This window comes from Pristiophorus japonicus, chromosome 10, assembly GCF_044704955.1.
Source record: "Pristiophorus japonicus isolate sPriJap1 chromosome 10, sPriJap1.hap1, whole genome shotgun sequence".
Taxonomy (NCBI): Eukaryota; Metazoa; Chordata; class Chondrichthyes; family Pristiophoridae; genus Pristiophorus; species Pristiophorus japonicus.
This window is the reverse complement of record NC_091986.1, coordinates 65,959,397-65,982,100: the sequence shown is the minus strand read 5'-3', so window position 1 is coordinate 65,982,100 and position 22,704 is coordinate 65,959,397. Positions and strand designations below refer to the sequence as shown.

General features: G+C 44.8%; 1 protein-coding gene across 1 annotated transcript in view; it reads left to right on the top strand.

The window, feature by feature from the left end:
* Window positions 1-19,263, top strand: part of LOC139274749 (trimeric intracellular cation channel type A-like) — a 32,073-nt gene extending 12,810 nt beyond the window's left edge. The window contains exons 2-6 of the mRNA XM_070891436.1: window positions 1,921-2,074; window positions 9,181-9,365; window positions 9,714-9,801; window positions 10,323-10,440; window positions 18,378-19,263. Of these exons, the coding sequence (XP_070747537.1) occupies window positions 1,921-2,074; window positions 9,181-9,365; window positions 9,714-9,801; window positions 10,323-10,440; window positions 18,378-18,605 (773 nt within the window). The 3' untranslated portion in view covers window positions 18,606-19,263. The remainder of the gene's footprint in view (window positions 1-1,920; window positions 2,075-9,180; window positions 9,366-9,713; window positions 9,802-10,322; window positions 10,441-18,377) is intronic.
* Window positions 19,264-22,704: the final 3,441 nt, after the last annotated feature.

Below are 22,704 nucleotides of genomic sequence, written 5' to 3'. Positions count from 1 at the left end.
ATTAAAACATTGTTTGGGATATTTGATTGCAATATCTTCTACACGAGGAAATGTTTTCCATTTTCATAACAAGAAAGACATTCAAATGACTTACACAAGGCGAGGTCAACGTCACTGGTGGCCACGGTGCCAACGACCAGGCAGCCAATGATCTCCAACACTCGACTCTCCAGCTGGCTCAGCGGTTCAATGTCAGCCTGGCTCCCACTGGTCTGCTCCTGTTCCTGGTGATTGTGAGCGACCTTAGCTTGCAAGGGTAAGGGATATTCAGTTATATGAAGAGATTAGAGAAGCTGGGATTGTTTTCCTTAGAGCAGAGAAGGTTAAAGGGAGATCTAATAGAAGTGGGCCTGGTAGAGCGCAGGACCCAGAAGTCAGCTTGGCTTGGCTTCCAGTTGGATGGGGAACGCTGGAAAAGAGGCCGCAACCCCAGTAGGTGCGGGCCCCGACCCCATGGTGGGGGCTCGCTCCCGGGGGTGGGGTGGGTCTGATCGTGGGGGGGAGTGTCCAATCCCTGACCTCGGGAGGGGGTTGGTGGGTATGATCTTGGGGAGTCCGTTTACCGATCCAGGAGAGGGCTAGGGTTTGTATGGGGAGGGCTGGTGGTGGGGGAGCTTGAGGAGCAGGGGGAAGCACTCCTGGCCTGCAAGGATTGGTCCCCGAGGCTGTCCTCGCCTCGCTGCATCTGCCGGGATTCCCAAGGCCTGGGAACCCCAGCCGGCGGCTGGCTACAATTAAAACTGCAAAGCAGGTTAAATCCAAGACTAGCAGCCTCATTATCATATTTAAAGTGCCAACCCGCCTTCTGGGATCGGGTTGGCACCCGCCCCCCCCCATCCCCGCCCTCCCCCTCACCCCCGCCCCGACTCCGTTAAAACCGGAAGTTGGTGTCAGGATTCAGTTTTTTAACACTTTATCCACCCAACTAATCTCAACCTACCCGTTTTTTGAGGTTAAAATCCCCCCCTGTGATTCTATCATTCAAGGTCACCAATGAGGACTGGAATAACTACTATCTGGAATGAAGAGGCAGATGTAGGACTGAAGAGAGGACATGTGGCCAATTTGTGGATCCGAAACTGAAGTAGGATGCTTGGAACTGACATGAGTGTGAAATGGGGTAGGGGTGGGGAATACATGTGAAAGTGTTGGCACAGTGATTTGGAGACCCAAAGGGCTGTGCACAGCTCCAGGGAACAGTGAAATACAGCTTCACACTTGTGGTCCCCTTCTGGATTTCCAATCTCAACTGAGACTTTAGGTCCTGAATGGAAGGAATGGGGACAGTCATACCTAGCCATTAGCAATGGATCATCGGGTAGCACTCTTGCCTCTGAGTCATACGGTTGGTGGTTCAAGTCCCACTCCAGAGACTTGAGCACAAACTCCAGGAGTACTGCACTGTCAGAGATGCCGTGTTTCGGTTGAGATGTTAAACCAAGGCCCCATCTGCCCTCTCAGGTGGACGTAAAAGATCCCATGTCACTACTTTGAAGAAGTGCAGGGGCGTTCTCCCCAGTGTCCCAGCCAATAGTTATCCCTCAACCAACATCACGAATAAAAGATGATCCCATTGCTGTTTCTGGCAGCTTGCTGTGTGCAAATTGGCTACTGCGTTTCTAAAATTACAACAGTGACTATGCTTCAAACTGACTTAATTGGCTGTAAAGTGCTCTGGAATGTCCTAAGGTCATGAAAGACACTATATAAATGCAAGTCTTTCTTTCTTAACTCTCGCACGAGCAATTTCAGGATGGCATTGGAAGAAGCAGGGAACAGATTGCTTGTCCTTTCGGCTGCAAATGGTGTGTGGTGTGATGGAGACCCAGGCAGAAGAAGAAAAAGGGATCTCACCTTTGACAACAAATGTAAAAGGATAAATGGCAAGTACAAATGGCTGATTGGTATGTTTTTTTCCAGGATCAGTGGATGTGTCCTGCCGTAATCCAATTGCTTCATGGTTGTGTGCAATGCTTTACTGCTTTGCCAGTTATATAATGGCTGATGTACTGCTTGGAGAATCGCCCCTCCGTTATTTTAACACTTCTCATATCTTGCTGGCAACGGCTGTTTGGTGAGTGGACATAGATTTTATTATTCAGAGAAATCACTTTGTTTAAATATCATATATTATTATTGCTGTGGCTGTGATAAACTCCTAGTTGGTGGTCAGATGAGTCCTAGTAAGGGTGCTAGGGTATATTTACAGGACAATTCACTACAAAACAAATCATACCTTTTTATTCTTATACAAGACTGTGGTTAGCCCCCATTTAGAATACTGTGTCCTGGTAGGTGATATTGAGGAAAGGCTACAGACGAGGGTCCCAAGATTAATTCCCTATCTAAAGCATCTTAAGCATCCAGATAGGCTCAAAGGGATGGGTGTCTATACTTTAGAAAAGCATAGATTTAGGGATAATTTGATCGAGGTTTATAAAATTATGACGGGACTAGAATATATTTGTGTGGACTAATTATTTCAACTGAATAGGTTAGGGAGGACCCTGGGTCACTCTTATAAGTTATGGAAGGGCTGAAGTAGGTTAGATGTCAGGAGGTTCTTCTTTTCCCAGAAAATAGTGGACCTGTAGAACAGGTTGCCGGCTCATGCGGTGAACGTGGATTAATTGAATTTCTTCAAGTGAGAGCTGGACCCGTTTCTAGTTTCTGGAGATCACCTGGTACAAGAGGTAGGTACCTTGTAACATTGATCAGGGCCAGGGTAGTCTCCTGGACTAGTTTTGATCACCTGAGGGAATGGAGAACAATTTTCCAAATACTTACACCCCCTAATTATCTATTTGGTTAGAGTTAAGAAACAATAGAGGTGCCATTATACTACTAGGTGTACTCTATAGGCCACCTACTAGTGGGAAAGATATAGAGGACCAAATTTTCAGGGAAATTACAGAGAGGTGCAAGAATTATAGAGTAGTGATAATGGGGGACATCAATTATCCTAATATAGACTGGGATAGTAATAGTGTAAAGGGCAGAGGGGGGGGAAGAATTTCTGAAATGTGTTCAGGAGAACTTCCTTGATCAGTACGTTTCTGGCCCAACGAGGAAGGAGGCATTGCTGAAGAATGAGGTGGATCAAGTGGAGCAAGTGTCAGAAGGAGAACATTTAGGGAACAGTGATCATAAAGGAAGCAGTTGAGATATTGAATAGGATCAAAATTGATAAAGAGGAGGTACTCGAAAGGCTGGCTGTACTTAAAGTAGATAAGTTACCAGGACTAGATGGGATGCATCCAAGCTTGCTGAGGGAAATACAGGTGGAAATTGTGGAGTACTGGACATAATGTTCCAATCCTCCTTGGATATGGGGGTGGTGACAAAGGACTGGAAAATTGCAAATGTTTCATACACCCTTGTTCAAAAAAGGGTGTAAGGATAAATGCAGCTACTATAGGCCAGTCAGTTTAACTTCGGTAGCAGGGAAGCTTTTAGAAACGATAATCCGGGACAAGTGCAGATTAAATAAGGGAAGTCAGCATGGATTTGTTAAAGGCAAATTGTGTTTAACTAACTTGATTTAATTTTTTGATGAGGTAACAGAGAGGGTTGATGAGGGCAATATGGTGATGTGGTGTACATGGACTTTCAAAAGGCATTTGATAAAGTGCCACATAATAGGCTTTGCCAGCAAATTTGAAGCCCATGGAATAAAAGAGACAGTGGCAGCATATAAACGAAATTGGCTAAGTGACAGGAAACACTGTAGTGGTGAATGGTTGTTTTTCGGACTGGAGGAACATATACAGTGGTGTTTCCCAGGGGGTGGTCGGTACTAGGACCACTGCTTTTCTTGTTATATATTAATGATTTGGACTTAGGTGTACAGGGCACTATTTCAAAATTTGCAGATGACACAAAATTTGGAAGTATAGTCAACAGTGAGGAGGATAGAGATAGACTTCAAGAGGACATAGACAGGCTGGTGCAATGGGCGGACACATGGCAGATGAAGTTTAACGCAGAAAAGTGTGAAGTGATACATTTTGGTAGGAAGAATGAGGAGAGGTAATATAATAAACTAAAGGGTACAATTATAAAAGGGTTGCAGGAACAGAGAGACCTGGGGGTATATGTGCACAAATTGTTGAAGGTGGTAGGGCAGGTTGAGAAAGCTGTTAAAAAAGCCTACGGGATCCTGGGCTTTATAAATAGAGGTATAGAGTAAAAAAGCAAGGAAGTTATGATGAACTTTTATAAAATACCGGTTCGGCCACAACTGGAGTATTGTGTCCAATTCTGGGCACTGCACCTCAGGAAGGATGTGAAGGCTTTAGAGAGGGTACAGAAAAGATTTACAAGAATGGTTCCAGGGATGAAGGACTTCAGTTATGTGGATAACTGGAGAGGCTGGGGTTGTTCTTCTTAAAGCAGAGACGATTGAGAGGAGATTTGATAGAGGTGTTCAAAATTATGAGGAGTCTAGACAGAGTAGATAGAGAGAAATTGTTCCCATTTGCAGAAGGGTCGAGAACCAGCATAGACAGATTTAAGGTGATTGGCAGAAGATCCAAAGGCGACATGAAGAAAAACTTTTTTATACAGTGAGTGGTTATGATTTGAAATGCACTGCCTGACAGGATGGTGGAGGTAGATTCAATCATGACTTTCAAAAGGGAATTAGATAAGTACCTGAAGGAAAAAATTAGCAGGGCTACGGAGAATGTGCAGGAGATTGGGACTAGCTGAAGTGCTTTTGCAGAGAGCTGGTTCGGGGTCGACGGGCTGAATAGCCTCCCACTGTGCTGTAACGATTCTAGATTCTATAATTGGCCTGGGTTTTTATCTGTTTTTTCATATCTCCCAGAAGATTATATGATTCAGGATGGTGTATGTATGTATTGTGATGAATAAGGCATCACAACTGTATGGGACAGGCTGTATGGATAAGTAGGTCCTGTCCTATCCGTCATTTTTCATATGTTCAGATGAATTCCAATCACTTTTTGGGATCTTTTGACCATTTTTCCACAGAAAGGATTTGAAAAAGATTGTTGTGTTTTAAAGCATAATATATTCAAATAAGTTATTTTCATAAAGGGCTCTGTGATAATAGGTAATTAAGATGCCAACGAGCTGTAAATTCCTGGATTCTTTTACCTCCGTTCAGATATCCACAGAGCTAGCAATTTGTTAGCTTGTCTTGGTAAATGATAAACAACTCACACCCATTGTATTGGAGAGTTGCTAATCTCGGGGGCACGGCAAGAGATAATACACAGAGACAAACAGAGGCAGAAGGAGGATTTTGAAACGGGATATTGCTCTAATGGTCAGGTTTTTAATGATATAGCTGTGAAGCAGTGAGACCCAACAAAAGGTTGAAAAAAGGATGCAATGCTGGGTAGTTAGAAATGAATTTGTTTAAGTCAAGCAAAATAAGCCACTGATATGGCGGATATAAGGGGAAGCTAGATAAATACAAGGGAGAAAGGAATATGTTGATAGAGTGAGATGAAGTGGGGTGGGAGAAGGCGCGTGTGGAGCATAAACACCGGCATAGATCTGTTGGACTGAATGGCCTGTTTCTGTGCTGCAAAATTCTATGCAATTCTATATAATATGGGAAAGCATAGCGTATTCATAATTTTTCGACTACAATGTTTCGATAAACATGCATAATTACAAGTTATACCAATGGAATTAAAAGAATCTGATCACAACGGTTACCCTGTATGTTCACTCACTGTCAAATAATGCAGCTTAACAATTTATCAAGCCTTAATTTACCAAGTGTTTCTTCGGTCCACTTTCAGAGAGATTGAAGAAGTGCATGTACAAAAGGCACAGATATGTGTTTAGGTCACAAGGGGGTACTATTGTTACACCCCCTCCCCTGGTTACACTATTGTGCAAGTAAATATTGGGCAGTGTGAGTCAATTCCTGTAAAAGTAAGATGTTCAGACCACTCATGGTGTGGCTGATTTCCCCTTCCTAACTCAAGATTCTGTGGCTAATGGTTCTGTTGTCAATGCTACTAAAACTAGGGATTGGAATCTTACTTTCCTGATTTGTATTGCTCATTGACACACCACACCACATAGTACTGAGCCGTTGCTACAGAACCAGTGGGAACCTGTTCAACCTTTGCCGTCTCCAGGCCAGGTCTAAAATCACTCCAACCTTTGTCGTCGAGCTACAGTATGCAGATGACGCCTGCGTCTGCGCACATAAAGAGGCTGAACTCCAGGACATAGTCGACGTATTTACTGAGGCGTACGAAAGCATGGGCCTTGTGCTAAACATCCGTAAGGCAAAGGTCCTCCATCAGCCTGTCCTCGCCGCACAGCACTGCCCCCCAGTCATCAAGATCCACAGCGCAGCCCTGACAATTTTCCATACCTCAGGAGCCTCTTATCAACAAGAGCAGACATTGACGACAAGATTCAACACCGCCTCCAGTGCACCAGTGCAGCCTTTGGCTGCCTGAGGAAAAGAGTGTTCAAAGACCAGGCCCTCAAATCTGTCACCAAGCTCATGGTCTACAGGGCTGTAGTAATACCCGCCCTCCTGTATGTACAGTATACACCTCAAGTCGCTGGAAAAATACCACCAACGATGCCTCTGCAAGATCCTACAAATCCCCTGGGAGGACAGACGTATCAACATTAGCGTCCTCGACCAGGCCAACATCCCCAGCATTGAAGCACTGACCACACTTGATCAGCTCCGCTGGGCAGGCCACATTGTCCGCATGCCAGACACGAGAATCCCAAAGCAAGCGCTCTACTCGGAACTCTTTCACGGCAAATGAGCCAAAGGTGGGCCAAAGGTTAAAAGGACAACTCTCAAAGCCTCCCTGATAAAGTGCAACATCCCCACTGACACCTGGGAGTCCCTGGCCAAAGACTGTCCTAAGTAGAGGAAGTGCTTCCGGGAGGGCGCTGAGCACCTCGAGTCTCATCACCAAGCGCATGCAGAAATCAAGCGCAGGCAGCAGAAAGAGCGTGCGGCAAACCAATCCCACCCTCCTTGACCCTCAACGACTATCTGTCCCACCTGTGACAGGGACTGTGGTTCTCGTATTGGACTGTTCAGCCACCTGAGAACTCATTTTAAAGAGTGGAAGCAAGTCTTCCTCGATTCCGAGGGACTGCCTATGATGGATAGAGTACTGAGTCATTAAAGGAAATGGATCATAAGCATAACTGTTTACACATACAGTTAGACTAATATACAAATTAAGATCTGTTACATGTTCGCTAAGGATGACCAAGCTGCTGAGTAATTTGGGGACACAATTTAAAGCCTGTAATGGAGTCTATTGTATGTGGAGAGATCGTATCCTTTATCTAAACTAAAATGCTAATACATGCAGGGAAGGACTCACCAACACTAGACTGCCTCTCACTCCAATTATTGTACTTCAGACCCATTTGTTTATAGAATCTGACAACACAGGAGACCATTCAGCCCATCATGCCTGTGCCAGCTCTCTGAGCTATCCAATTAATCCCACACTTCTGCTCTTTCCTCATAGTCCTGCAATTTTTTCCTTTTCAAGTATTTGTCCAATTCCTTTTCAAAAGTTACTATTGAATCTGTTTCCAATGCCCTTTCAGGCAGTGCATTCCAGATCATCATAACTCGCTGGGGAAAAACATTCTCCATATGACTCCCTTGGTTTTTATGCCAATTATCTTAAATCTGTGTCCTCTGGTTACTGACCCTTCTGCCAGTGGAAACAGTTTCTCTCTATCTACTCTATCAAAACCTTTCATAATTTTGAACATCTCTATTAAATCATCCCTTAACCTTCTCTGCTCTCAGAACTGTACAGTATTGTGAGTGATGGATCTTATAGTTCACCCAAAGGGATTTTCAGTTGCATCAATTGTATCCCACACTTGGTTTCATTTCCAATTGATACAGGTTTGGAAACGCAATAGATTTGTGCTAATGACTGTCACATGACAGTCACATCTTACCAAGATCTGGGAACAATGTTTTTGAGAAGAACAAAAATGGATTGCAAAACAGTTGAAATTCTTAGTGATGACGATTTTTGCTAACGGTAATTCACTTTATTTCATAGACAAATAGTGGCCGTGACTGGAAAGAAGTGGAACTTTACAGGGCAGCAGTGATCATAGAAAGGAGAACATGGTTCCCTCTAGGTTGCTTCATACCAGTTTCAAAAGTGAAAGGGCCGAGTTCCAGCGTATTGTGCCCATATGTCTCCCCTTTTTTTGAAAAAGAAAGAACTTGTGTTTACATAGCGCCTTTTACGACTTCAGGACGTCCCAAAGCGTTTTACAACTATTGAAGTCATTTTGCGGTGTCGTCACTATTGTAATGCAGAGAAACACGGCAGCCAGTTTGCACACAGCAAGATTTCACAAACAGCAATGAGATAATCAGATAATCTGCTTTTTAGTGATGTTAGTTGAGGGATAAATATTGGCCAGGACATTGGAGAGAATACTCCTGCTCTTCAAAGATAGATCCATGAGATCTTTTAAATGTTCCTGGGAGGGCAGACAGGGCTTTAATTTTCTGTCATATGCGAAAGATGATACCTCCAACAATGCAGCACTCCTTCAGTATAGCATCATAGCAACATAGAAACATAGAAAATAGGTGCAGGAGTAGGCCATTCGGCCAGTCGAGCCTTCAAGCAGGAGTGTCAGCCTGGATTTTATGCTCAAGTCTCCAAAGTGAGACTTGACCCCACAACCTTATGACTCAGAGGTGAGAACCTTATGACTGAGCCACAGCTGACACATTTTGGGAACACCTTTTTAGATTCCTCCTTCCCCGCACATCCTCCTGGACCAACAGGAGATAAGTGGTGGACCTCCATTGAGACTTCTACCAATGCTGCTTTGTAATCAGGCGATAAGAGCGGTCTGACTGTTCTCTAAGTTCCCTTACCCTTTTAATTTTTTTCCTCCAACTAAAGATTCCTCTATTTATGATCTCCTCATTTGCTCGTTGAGTTTCAGAGCCCAGCAGAGGCATGAGCTTGAACCTTTGTCCTACTGCTCCAGGGTGCTGTGGGGGAAAAATATCATCAAAGTAAATCATATTAAAAACATACATTTGGTGAGATTAATGTTGGTTTTACACTGCACCTAATCAATAGATTTTAGCAGTTAATATTGAAAGTCCGTGAACATTCATTACCAACACAAACTGAACCCATGCTTTCAACTTAGGTACCTCATCTTTTACTGTCCATTGAACCTTTTCTACAAATGTGTGGCCTTCATGCCTGTGAAGTTGGTCCTCACTGCTATGAAAGAGGTGGTGCGGGTCCACAAAATTAGTGTGGGTGTTGACCATGCTCACCATGCCTATCACCATGGATGGATCATCATGTTTTTGGTTGGATGGGCCAAAGGTAAGTAGCCTTTTATCTCTTTATTTTTTGAGATGTTAAACTAGGCGTATCAGTGCTAAATATTCATTTTGTGTATATAACTCCTTCCTGCATCTGAGCAATTGGGCATCTCATTAGAGGCACGGCTGCCTTCCCCTCCAGAAAAATGTATTTGCTTGTGATGGAGCCTGAAATGGGATTGGTGTTGGCACTGGGGCTGGTGTTGGTTTGAAAAAAATGTACCATTTTTTGGCCTGGAAATCGATGTCTGTAAAGAGAGAAAAACCAAGTTGTACAGTCAACTCAAAAAAACACAGAGCCACCTGGAATATTAACTAGTGGTGCTCATTATTGTTTTGTTCCCTACAGGTGCTGGAATTGCATTGATCTCCAACTTTGAGCAGCTAATTCGTAGAGTCTGGAAGCCAGAATCAAATGAGTTTCTCAACATGTCCTTGTAAGTGAAAATGGCAGCACAATGGGGGTAAATATGTGTTGGGCGGCAGCACAAATGGGCGAGAGCGAATCGGCAGCATGCTTTTGACTCTGCACAATTTTGTCACTCAAGACTAATTTAACCTCCGCCCCCAGTATTTCTGGAGTGGGGGATTTAGTGATTAAATCTTTGACTACTGTGATACATGCAAGTTCAGTCCTGTTCTCCCAGCCTCGGCTATACTGCTGCGTGAGTGGAGTAGGGGGGATCGGGTGTGGGGTGGGTTGGTGGCAGAGGCCAGATGCCTCTCCACAGGGGAATGGAAGAGTTGTGAAGAACATCATTGATGAGCTGGTGTCATAAACCTCCTGGATGTACCTGAAAGCAAGCAACCTATTCTGTCCTTTTCAGCCATAAGAGTGGCTTGGGCCCAGGAGACCGAGGCCACATAAAAACCTCACCAAAAAAATTACTACTAAAAAATTGGGAATATTGCACAGACGGTGAAGCTAACTGTGCAATTTTATTATGTCCTCTCACAGCCCGACAAAAGCCAGTCTGGTTGGAGCAGTTATCTTCACCTTACAGCAGACCCACTGGCTGTCCATTTCCAAACACAACATCGTCTTCCTGTTCACCATTTTCATGGTTGTTACGAAGGTAAATAAATCTTTTCAATTCGTAGAAATAAAGGTACGTTTTATGAGTGCGACACGCCAGGCATTGCCTTGAAACACTTTTTGCTAATCATTGAGATGTATTGGTAAGTAGATGCCTGGTGGCACTTGCAACCTAAAGGATCAGGAGGGGCTGAAATGTTGAAACTCAACCTTGATTGTTACTCAAAGCTTCTTGTCTTTGTTTTGGTGTTCTTTAAGTGTTGTGTATCAAGACATGAGGCTGAAACAATATGTAAAAACAGAGACCTCCATTTCTAGGATGCAGAAAAAGGAGGGCAAGGCGATTAGTCCAACCTTGGAGGAGTGAAACCTCCCTTGCAATTGTGTAAACTTTGGGCTGATTAATTTATTGCATTCTTCCAACTGATGGAGGAAATATTAAATAACTATTGCTCAACCATTGGTGGCTGTGCCTTCAGTTACCTGGGCCCCAAGCTCTGAAACTCCCTCCCTAAATCTATCCGCCTCTCTAGCTCTCTTCCTCTTTTAAGACACTCCTTAAAACCTACCCGTTTGACCAAGCTTTTGGTCATCTGCCATAATTTCTTTTGTGGCTCGGTGTCAAATTTATTTGTTTTGTCTTATAATACACCTATGAAGCGCCTTGGGTCGTTTTACTACATTAAAGGTGCTATATAAATACAAGTTGTTGTTGTTGATGAAATATGACCGTGATATGTGACGCATGAAAGGGAAAAGACTGAGAATATGTCAATTTCTTTAAATGCTGATGAGCTTTGCCGAATGTCCAAGGACAATGCGAGATTCACACGGCACTTTTCACATATAACAGTATCACGAACGGTATAAATTATATTGTTACTTATATTTCACAAAGCATTTTGGTGAAACACAGAATAGTTTTGCACTGGTGAAAAATATATTACCGTACATTGGATTTGGAGGGGAGGACGCCCAAAATTGTTATTCATTAGTAACGTTACTGTTTTTATACATTGTCTGGAAATGTTCATGATTATATTCTGAGCATAGCAACAACTGCGAGGCCCATCATCATCATAGGCAGTCCCTCGGAAATGAGGAAGACTTGCTTCCACTCTTAGAATGGGTCCTTAGGTGGCTGAACAGTCTAATACGAGAGCCACAGTCCCTGTCACAGGTGAGACAGATAGTCGTTGAGGGTAAGGAAGAGTGGGACAGATTTGCCGCTCGTTCCTTCCGTTGCCTACGCTTGTTTTCTGCATGCACTCAGTGATGAGATGTTGGGATCGAGGCACAAGGCCACATGGTACAGGAATTACATTTAAGGTGAGAAGAAAATAAGTCGGTAAAGCACAAGTTAGTGTTCAAAAGAATATTTTCCTGTTATTTGTTGTGTGCTTGAGATTTTATGCACTCGAATAAGTACACGGTGATAAAACATTCCCAGTAAGCAAAGAAAAAAGTCTTACAGCCAACAAAATACTTTTGAAGTGTAGTCACTGTTGTAATGTGGAACACGCAGCAGCCAATTGCACACAGCAAGCTCCCACAAACAGCAATGTGTTGATGAACAGATAATCTTTTTTTAGTGACTTTTGTTGAGGGATAAATATTGGTCAAGACACCAAGAAGAACTGCTCTTCTTCAAATAGTGCCATGTGATCTTTTATGTCCACCTGAGAGAGCAGATGGGGCCTTGGTTTAACGTCTCATCCAAAAGATGGAATTTCTGATAGTGCAGCGTTCCTTCAGTACTTCATTGGGAGTGTCAGCCTAGATTTTAGGCTCAAGACTCTGGAGTGGGACTTGAACCCATGACCTTTTGACTCAGAGGAGTGAGTACTACCCACTGAGCCACAACTGACACAAATAGAGAGACATGTTAACCCTTTCACTGTGGTCTGCCCTTCCCCCTGGGGTTTCTACCTACTGTCAGTTGTAAGCCGCACTTGTCCAGCAGAGGTAAGTGGGGAGGTGAGTGAGTCCTTTACAAAATTCTCAATTTTTTTGATTGATTGATCTTTAAAATAAGCAAACATGTTGGCACCAAGAGTGGGCATCAGGCACAATAAGATTTATTGTCCTGCTGCGAGTATAAAGTGGACTTTTTCACTTTACTATTAGTGGATGCATTCCCACCAATAATATGGAGCAACGGTTTACAAGGGGATGTCCCAGTCCATGCTGCATGAATTGGATGAATACAGGGCCTGGCCATACTTAATGATATCCTTTAGAGTGAGCAATTATTGAGGCTTTGGACAGCACAAAATTCAGTCCGAAAGCAAAGCCAAAGACACTAATGGAACATATCACCTGGAATGCCAAGGCCATAAGACTGTCGGTGATACCAACCCACACTATCACTGACTGCCAGAAATACCAAACAAAGAAAGACTTGCATTTATATTCCCAAAGAGCTTTACAACCAATAAAGTACTTTTTGAACTGTAGTTACTGTTGTAGTGTAGGAAACATGGGAGCCAATGGGCGCACAACAAGGTCCCACAAACAGCAATGTGATAATGACCAGATAATTTGTGCACATCACCACTGCACTACAGACATGCCAATTCCCATAACATTACCACTGCCAGACATACTAATCCATGCCAACACTGATATGTCAGAGATACTAATACAGATCATCACTAGGCTGCCAGATATACTGACACATACCACTGCTGGACTGATTTATTTAATAATCTATAATGCTACCGTAGTACCAGACATATCAATCTATACTACTACTGCTGTGCCAGAGAGGTGATCGCATTGAAACATACAACATTCTTACAGGGCTTGACAGGGTAGATGCAGGGAGGATGTTTCCTCTGTCTGAAGAGTCTAGAACCAGGGGTCACAGTCTCAGAATAAAGGGTCGGCCATTTAGGACTGAGATGAAGAGCTTCTCAGATGAAGAACTTCTTCACTCAGAGGGTGGTGAATCTCTGGAATTCTCTACCCCAGAAGGCTGTGGAAGCTCAGTCTTTGAGTACATTCAAGACAGATATCGATAGATTTTTTTAGATAATAAGGGAATTAAGGGATATGGGGATAGTACAGGAAAGTGGAGTTGAGGTAGAAGATCAGCCATGATCTCAATGGCGGATCAGGCTCGTGGGGCTGAATGGCCTACTCCTGCTCCTAATTCTTATGTAATGATACTAATTTGGCGTTATAACCCACAGTCTGGCGTGGTGGTAGTTTGAGGGATGACAAGTTTTGAAATATAATTTGGATAAGAGGCGGTTTTTACATAAGTTTTGGATGGTCGACATAAGGGGAGCATTCTCATTCAGTGCAGTTCTTCAGGTTCCTTATGCCTCCTATGGAGCAGCAGCTGACTCTTCACTTTAAAAACTGAGAGAACTCTTAAACACTTTATAAACCAATATTAGTGATATTATATAACCAAGTAACATCTCCCACTAGCTTGCTATCCTGTGAATGAAGTGCCTCAACTCCACTTTCCTGTAGCACCAGATAAAACAGGTTCAATTAAATTTCGACAAAAGAATTAAAAAAATCGCAGGGTCAGCTAAAAGTTACAAAACATCCAGAGACAACGTACTAGTTTTACACCATGAACCCGACTTTTGTCACTGTCCCCCCGCAGCCGCCAAGGTTCCGCCGGAAATGGAATTGCCCATCTGCCGTCGAGGTTCCGCCCAGTTCCGCCCACATCACAGTGTCCCGCTCGCCCCTGACGGATATCTGTAAACGTCCATTTTGGTTATTTTTCCTGGCCTCCTGTCGACCTGCCGCCCACCAGAAGGCCCGCTCTGGAAAAGCAGGTCTGGGCGGCAGTCGGCCAGCACTTGCAGATCGGGTGGGAGGGAGGGAGATAGGCAGCGGTGGAGTGCAATGGGAGGCAATTCTGGCACATCGGCTGGGTGGGAGTGCTGGTGGCCATCACATCACAGCAGCCAGTTGGATTCTGCACCATATCAGTGGGACTGCTGGAAAGAAGTTAGGTCAATGTTGCATTACTTTCTTGCTGATGATGATGTTTAAATTGGATGTCATAAAACCGACTGAAGTGTGACTAAGCTAATGGAGGCTTTTTTTATTGCACCTTGCTGAAAGTCCTTCATTGGGAAGGCCAATGGCGAAGGGAAAATTATTATGAGTGAGTGAATCTCACATCTCACATTTTGTACATCCAAGCTGATTCATTAATTGTCTTGCACAATGTACTGCAATGTAACTGATGACCATGTCATCTCAGGGGTGGCACTCCTCCATGTTTGGCCTTAAGGTCTGCCCTGTAACTTGGTAAACTAGAGTAATTGAGTGGCAGCCTTCCTGCATTCATTGTCGTCTTGTCTGATGACAGGACCCATTATCATCATCATCATCATCATCATAGTCAGTCCCTCGGAATCGAGGAAGACTTGCTTCCACTCTTAGGTGACTGAACAGTCCAATACGAGAATTACAGTCTCTGTCACAGATGGGACAGGCAGTCGTTGAGGGAAAGGGTGGGTGGGACTGGTTTGCCGCACGCTCTTTCCACTGCCTGCGCTTGCTTTCTGCATGCTCTCGGCGATGAGACTCGAGGTGCTCAGCGCCCTCCCGGATGCACCTCCTCCACTTAGGGCGGTCTTTGGCCAGGGACACCCAGGTGTCGGTGGGGATGTTGCACTTTATCAAGGAGGTATTGAGGGTGTCCTTTAAACGTTTCCTCTGCCCACCTTTGGCTCGTTTGCCGTGAAGGAGTTCAGAGTAGAGCGCTTGCTTTGGGAGTCTCGTGTCAGGCATGCGAACAATGTGGCCTGCCCAGCGGAGCTGATCGAATGTGGTCAGTGCTTCAATGTTGGGGATGTTGGCCCGGTCGAGGACGCTAACGTTGGTCCATATGTCCTCCCAGTGGATTTTCAGGATCTTGCGGAGACATCGTTGGTGAAATTTCTCCAGCGACTTGAGGTGTCTATTGTATGTGATCCCTGTCTCTGAGCCATACAGGAGGGCGGTTATTACTACAGCCCTGTACCCCCATTATACACTGCAGTCAGATGTGGATGGGAAGATATTCCTGATGAAGCAGATGACCTGAGGGACAGATGTGTGTTTAGCGCAACGCATCACACATGATATTAAAATGACACACGCACAAACAGAGGGTGAACAATGTGAGTGTATTTACAAGTGCACAATGACAAATGTTACATAATATTATGACATATACATACATTTACACGAGGAAGCAACACCCACCCCTCCACTCGGCATCACCACCTCTCTCCCCCGCCCCCACCCCCCCCGCCGCTCTTGCAGCTATGCCCGATTTCCTCTTCCTCCCCATGCCTACACGACGAATTGGCCCTTCCTTGCCCCTCACTGCCTCTGGTTGAGGAGGTTGTGTAGGAGGGCACCGGGATGTGTGCAGACGTGTGTTTATCAGTGAGAACATAGGGCACGGGACCGAAGGTGCCGGGATGTCCTGCTCCTCCGCATCCGTCTGCTTTGAGGGTGTGGGGTCAGGAGCTTGCAGCACGCGTGCAGAAGCCATCTCCTGCCTTATGGCCTCAACGCTTTCTGTTGTGCGCTCCAACACTGTGAGAAGGCGCTCCCTCCTTTGATCCTGCTTGGTGAATGTAGCGATGCTGCCAACTATTCCAGCCATGATCTGCAGCAGCTCGCGACCTACCTTCACGCACCGGTGGTTGATAGCTGCACCATCTGGTTCATTAGAGCAAGCCGTGCTGCATCCGCAGGTGGTTGCTCGCTGCTGCTAGGTGGTGGGGCCTTGCTTCCCTTTGAGCCACGGCCTCTGCGCTTGCTTGAGCTTTCTTGAGTTGAGTCTGTTGGAAACTTCAGGAAATCTGAGCCCGATCCGAGGTTCTGGGGACACTTGGCTGACTTGGTAGGAAGCTGATGCCAGCCACTTCTGGCTTCTCCAGGTGAAGGGGCTCTTCTTCCTGGCCCTGGGTGGCAGAGGTGGGAGCGGTGGACATGGGTGATATGGGCTGGGGGTGCAGGAAGGATCCGGTATCCTCGGGTGTGGAGCCCCCTCTGGTCGCACTCAGGCTTGCTTGTTTAGCTGCTTGTTTTCTCTACACAAACAAACGTTGCAGCCTTTACCCCCTTTGTTCATGCCCCCCACACACACTCCCACACACACAGACACATCGCACGCACAACCTTTTTGGGCTTGGACAGGAGGGACGAATAAATTTGTGCTCACTTTAGCTGTCGCCACCAAATCATTCCACTGTTTGCGGCATTGGTCCCCATCTCGTTCCATGTTGCCCATTGCACTGACCATCTGACCTATGTACATCCAAAGATGACGGTATTGGGCTGGTGGAGGCTTGCCACGACCATCCCGGGTGAGTTCGCTGTACCTGTGCTCCACCTCTGTCACTAGCTCCTCCAACTCCTGCTTATTGAACCACGGAGCTCTGGGCCTGGTTTTGCCAATCTTCATTGACGATTTCTGCCCAATCATCTCTATGATGAGAGGAATGGCTGCTCAAGAGTCTGGGTATAAATTTGTCACACTGCCCCCTCTGCAACTTGGACTGGCCCCTCTCCAATGCCACCTCTGCTCTCTACCTCCAACTCTCTCCTCTCTCTCTCCCTCTCCTGTCTCCTCTCTCTCAGTCTCCTCTTTCTCCTCTCTGTCTTCTCTCTCCTCTCTTCTCTGTCTCCTCTCTCCTCGAAGATGCAATTGAGTGCTCTCCTTTTATGGCCATGAGAACTTCCTTAGCGTGCAAGGGCCACAAAAGGACTACAGGTCCCTTGGGGCTATAGAGCTGGAGCGCCGGGCCCTGGAACATCGTGGGCGGAGATGCGGCGAATGAATGTATGGGGCCCAGAAGAGACGAGGGCCCAGGGGCAGCACGGGCCAGCCCACATTGCGATATGTGTGTGCACTAGGTTCGTGTAGCAGAGCAGGTCTCCAGCCGTCCTGGTTCAACCCTTGCCACTGGATAAAAGCCGAGCTCTGTCAAGCCCATGTGGTGATTGATGTGCAATGGTCACCACACGTTAAAAAAATCCATGCACAGGCATCTTCCATCCCCTCAATTGGAGTTCAGGACTGGAACATCGGGTCCTTCATTGAAATATCTGTGAACTCATGTGGAAGCAAGTCATCCTCGTTCGAGGGACCGCCTATGATGATGACAGGTCCCTTCACCAAAACTACAAAAAAAAAGGCCAAAATTCCGTGCATGCGCAGTGGAGGCCTTCCGAAAATACCCGAGTGGAGACGCCTCCACCTGACGCACCCTAATGACATTTGCCTCCGAGTCCCGCCGACTGACGCCAACTGCCACTCCCGCTGCCGCCCACACAGCGGCTCCTGACGGGCCCCAGCGGCAGTGGGCGCCAAAATCGGACCTCCCGCCTGGTGGCCACTGATAAATGGGTGGCCACCAAAGTCGGCCCCCGTATATATTAATGACTTGGATGAAAAAATATAAAGTTGTACATCCAAGTTTGCAGATGAAACTAAGATAAAAGGGCACGGTAAGGTGTGTGGATGGGAGCAGCAAGTTAGAAATGGATATAGATAGACTGAGTGAATGGGCAAAACTATAGCAGATGGAGTTCAATGGAGAGAAGTGTGAGGTCATCCACTTCAAATACAAGAACAACAAATCTGGTGTGGGAATCCAAGATAAGGGGACAAATCTTAAAATTAGAGCTAAGTCATTTACGAGTGAAATCAAGAGCACTTTTTTACACAAAGGACTGTGGCTATCTGGATTCTCCACAAAAGACTGTGGATGCTGGGTCAATCGATAGATTCTTCTTAGCTACGGAATATGGATCAAAGGCAGGTAAATGGACCAACCATGATCTAATTGAATGGTGAAACATACTTGAGGGGCTAAATGGTCTATTTCTTTTCCTACCTTATGTATAATTACAAGTGATTGGAAAATAAGGTCAACAAAATAAGCAATGCGAAAAGTAAATGGATTTCACTAGCTGTTGATATTTTGCATTCTGCCATTGTAGGTGTTCATGACAGCAACACACTCCCAAGGGTCACCTTTCGCTCCAATTGAAGCCTTCATTTGCCCCATTGTCTTTGGGACCGCCTGGGGTACATACGATGATCATGATCGTGTCTGCTCTCGTGACAATATGCAGAGCTCCCCCCCTTGCAATCAGTCTCCGTACACAGCCAAGACAAAGGAAGATCTTAATGAAGGGACAAGGAAGAAGTGCAAAAAGACTGAATAAGTGAAGACAGTTATCAAAGTGTGCTGAAAGTGCAATTACTGGGACTTAATGTGATCTGGAAACTTTTACTATGAGGAAAATCAACATAATTGTACTCATACAGTCTACTAGGGTTTGCATTTGAGCTTGTCTGTCTCATTAAATGGAAAGAAAAATGTGAACAAATGGTAGTTAGCCTGTCCTTCTCAGGAATGTGTTTCCCTGTCTCAAGTCCCATCTAGAAAAGGCAGACAGCATTAATACTGGTAACGATTTATCAGTGTTTCTGAGAGGCCATGTGGGTATAGAATGTGAAGTAAATGGAAATATTCATCCCGGATATTCTTCTAAAATTGCTGGGATGTACTGTTGGAACTACATAAGAGAAAACACCTTACTTAATGTAACCAATACTGTACTAGATCAGAGAGAGCTTCATTTTGTCACTGTTTGCAAAAGTGAAAATAAATTCTATTTTCCAGCGTTGTTACCTCATGGCTTTTGGACTGAACAGACAAAACCAAAATGGAGGTGTTATAAATACCAGCTAGTGGTGACATGGAATGGCCTCTACTGATAATTACAGCGCCTGTTCTCAGTCTGGTCTAACAGTGGGAAATGCAGACACTGAAATTGACTCTGGTATGGACAGTGAAGCTGTAACAAGCAACTGGAAGTAAATGGGTCAAACTCTCCATTATCATAGCAGACAGAGAAATGCCATACGCATGCATTAAGCATTAGTTCACTAATATCTAGGGTATAATGTGCAATAGCTGTATTTGTGCCACTGATACTTACTAGAAACACCACGTCAGGAAAATTCAGGCCAAAAGTAGATCAATGTGCCTTTTCTCCCTCTATGATAGAATCTTCTCATATTTTACACGCGCACTCCCATCTTTTTCAGGTGAATGTAGAAAGTATTCTGTTGTTGCCAAAAAATACAATGTAAGGAACTGTGTTATACTTGTGGTCTACCAAATGAAAATGATGTAATATAATAAAGATTAAGTATAAAACACCGTTTATTAAAATATATTGAGTGCCCTCCATCTGCTATGTTTTCCACAACAGCAATAATCACTGGTTATTAAACAATTTTGAGTTAATAACGTTTTTTTTTTAATTCTTGGAATGTGGAATAAATACTATTGAGCCAGTATTCATTGCCCATCCATAGGTACTCTGAGGGCATTTAGAATCAACTGTGTGGTGTGGGATTGGAGTGACATGTAGCCCAGAACACGCTCCTTCCCCGAAGGGAACTGAACCAGTTGGGTTTTCACAACAATGCGGCAGCTTTCATGGTCATTTTTCATATGTCAGCCCACAAATTATCACATGCATTGAATTCAAAATGTACAACTTGCCATGGTGGGACATGAACTCACAATATCTGAGTTTCTAGTCTAGTATCATAACTACTAAACTAGCATAACCTGTAAACAAACAAAGTTACGAAGTATGACTCTAAGAAAGCATGAAACCAGGAAAGGGCATCCAACTCATGAAGCAAGCCTGTTTATTTAATGCACCATTTGCTTCGGTATGCATGCTACCCTACCTAATCTGCTAAAGGAAGTGCTGCTGTGTTTCTTCTCCCCCATCCCACACAGGAAATCCAGTAAAACTCCAGAACATTTGTCTAATCTTACACTTCCTCTTGACACATTCTTCTACTTTGGTACTTTACCACTTAGTATATTTTTCCCCACTTCAATTATTTTTTTAACTGCTCTCCTCCTCTGTACCATTTTCTGACAGAGAAGGTGAGTAGATGCAGCTCGTGGACCTCTGCTTAAAAAGTAAAAAGACTTGCATTTATATCGCGCCTTTCACAACCTCAGGCCATCCCAACGCACTGCAAACAATTACAACCGTTACAAGCATTGAAGTACTTTTGAAGTGCAGTCATTGTTCCCTCCATCATAAGGTCAGAAGTGGGGATGTTCGCTGATGATTCCACAGTGTTCAGTTCCATTCGCAACTCCTCAGATAATGAAGCAGTCCATGCCCGCATGCAGCAAGACCTGGTCAACATTCAGGCTGGGCTGATAAGTGGCAAGTAATATTCGTGCACACTAGTGCCAGGCAATGACTATCTCCAACAAGAAAGTCTAACCAGCGCTCCTTCACATTCAATGCCACCGCCGAATCCCCAACCATCAACATCCTGGGGGTCACCAGAAACTTAACTGGACAAGCCACATAAATACTGTGGCTACAAGAGCAGGTCAGAGGCTGGGTATTCTGCGGCATTTGTCTCATCAACTGACTCCTGAAGTCGTTTCACCATCTACAAAGCACAAGCCAGGAGTGTGATGGAATACTTTCCACTTGCTTGGATGAGTGCAGCTCCAGCAACACTTAAGAAGCTCGACAGCATCCAGGACAAAACGGCCCGCTTGATTGACACACCATCCACCACCTTAAACATTCACTCCCTCCACCACCGGCGCACCATGGCTTCAGTGTGTACCATCTACAAGATGCACTGCAGCAACTCATCAAGGCTTCTTCGACAGCACCTCCCAAACCCACGACCTATACCAACTAGAAGGACAAGGGAATAAGGCACATGGGAACACCCATCGCTGAGTCAAAATCCTGGAACTCACTCCCGAACAACACTTTGGGAGTAACTTCATCACACAGACTGCAGCAGTTCAAGAAGGCGGCTCACCATCACCTTCTCAAGGGAAATTAGGGATGGGCAATAAATGCTGGCCTTACCAGCAACACCCATATCCCAGGAATGAGTAAAAAAAAAATGTAGAAAACTCAGCAGCCAAATGGCATACAGCAGGATCTCACAAACAGCAATGTGATAATGACAAGATAATCTGTTTTAGTGATGTTGGTTGAGGGATAAATATTGGCCAGGACACCGGGGTGCAGTGAGAAAAATTCACCAGAACCCCCCCTATGTTTGGGCTCATTCGAAAGGAAATTTAATTTGGGACTATCTACTGAAAAGTTTGGAACTCTAAAGTGCTTAGGGAGGACACTACGAACTTTAATAGAGTTATGAACTTTTACAAGACAAATTCAAGCCTGTGGGCGGATCGAGGGAACAACTTGATTATTGGAACTGTCTGGGTGTGAAGACTGAGGTAACCTGTCTGGAAGAATGAGTATTTGGACATCTTCCTCCACAAGCAACATTACCATCACAGTATCGCCCAGAGATAGCTCCCCATCAACATGGGTCTGGACAAACCATTTTCAGCATATACATCACAAAGAGGCCCAATCCAGCCTCTATGCGAAAGACGAAGCACAAAAGGACATTGCAATTACCAAACTAATTTTTCCATCAGGAAACAGTTTTTCGAAGATCAACCCACCAAGACATATCAACTTTAACGAGCCCAACAAAATATTACGAAGAAGAACCATGCCCGCCAAAATTATACAATGGATTGTGAACAGATTGGGTGGCAAGATTAGAACACTGAAATCGTATAACTGCCCCTGTTTTTCAACAGAGGTTAGTGTGGGGGAGAGAGGTGGTCGCTACTACCTCATCAAGACAAGGAGAGAAACCAACATGACAGTTGTAAAACTAACTTCTCCAGCCTCGAAGTCTTGAAGTCCTGAAGGAAGGAAGAACATCACCATCTACCATTAACTATCAAAAGGATTGGTAAGCATAAGTCCCTGCCCTGGAGTCTAACCTGGCTAGAATTAGGTATTGGGAGGTGGCAGGTATAATTTTACTGCAACCCCCTTTGAATGTGTAGTGTATTGTACTTTATTAGAGTGATTATAAGTTTGACCTTGTACCTTTCCTTGTCTTGTTATTTGTTAGAGTGATTGTAAGTTTGGCCGTGTATTTTCTTTCTAGAGTAAATAAGCCTGTATTACCTTGACTTTAATAAAACCGAAGTTCTTTGCATCAAACCAGTGTCCTCTGCACTTTTGTCACACCTCCCAAATAAATCCAGAGTACAGAACCCAAGGGAGGGGGAGCGATTCGAAACCGCTCAAGTTGGTCAGAAGGGAACCTGACCCCCTCATAGAGACCACAACAAATACCCCCCCCCCCCCGCCCCTTACAAAATGGCGACCGTGGTATGACTCTGGTACACGGGGTGTGATGTAGAGAGTGCTGGTT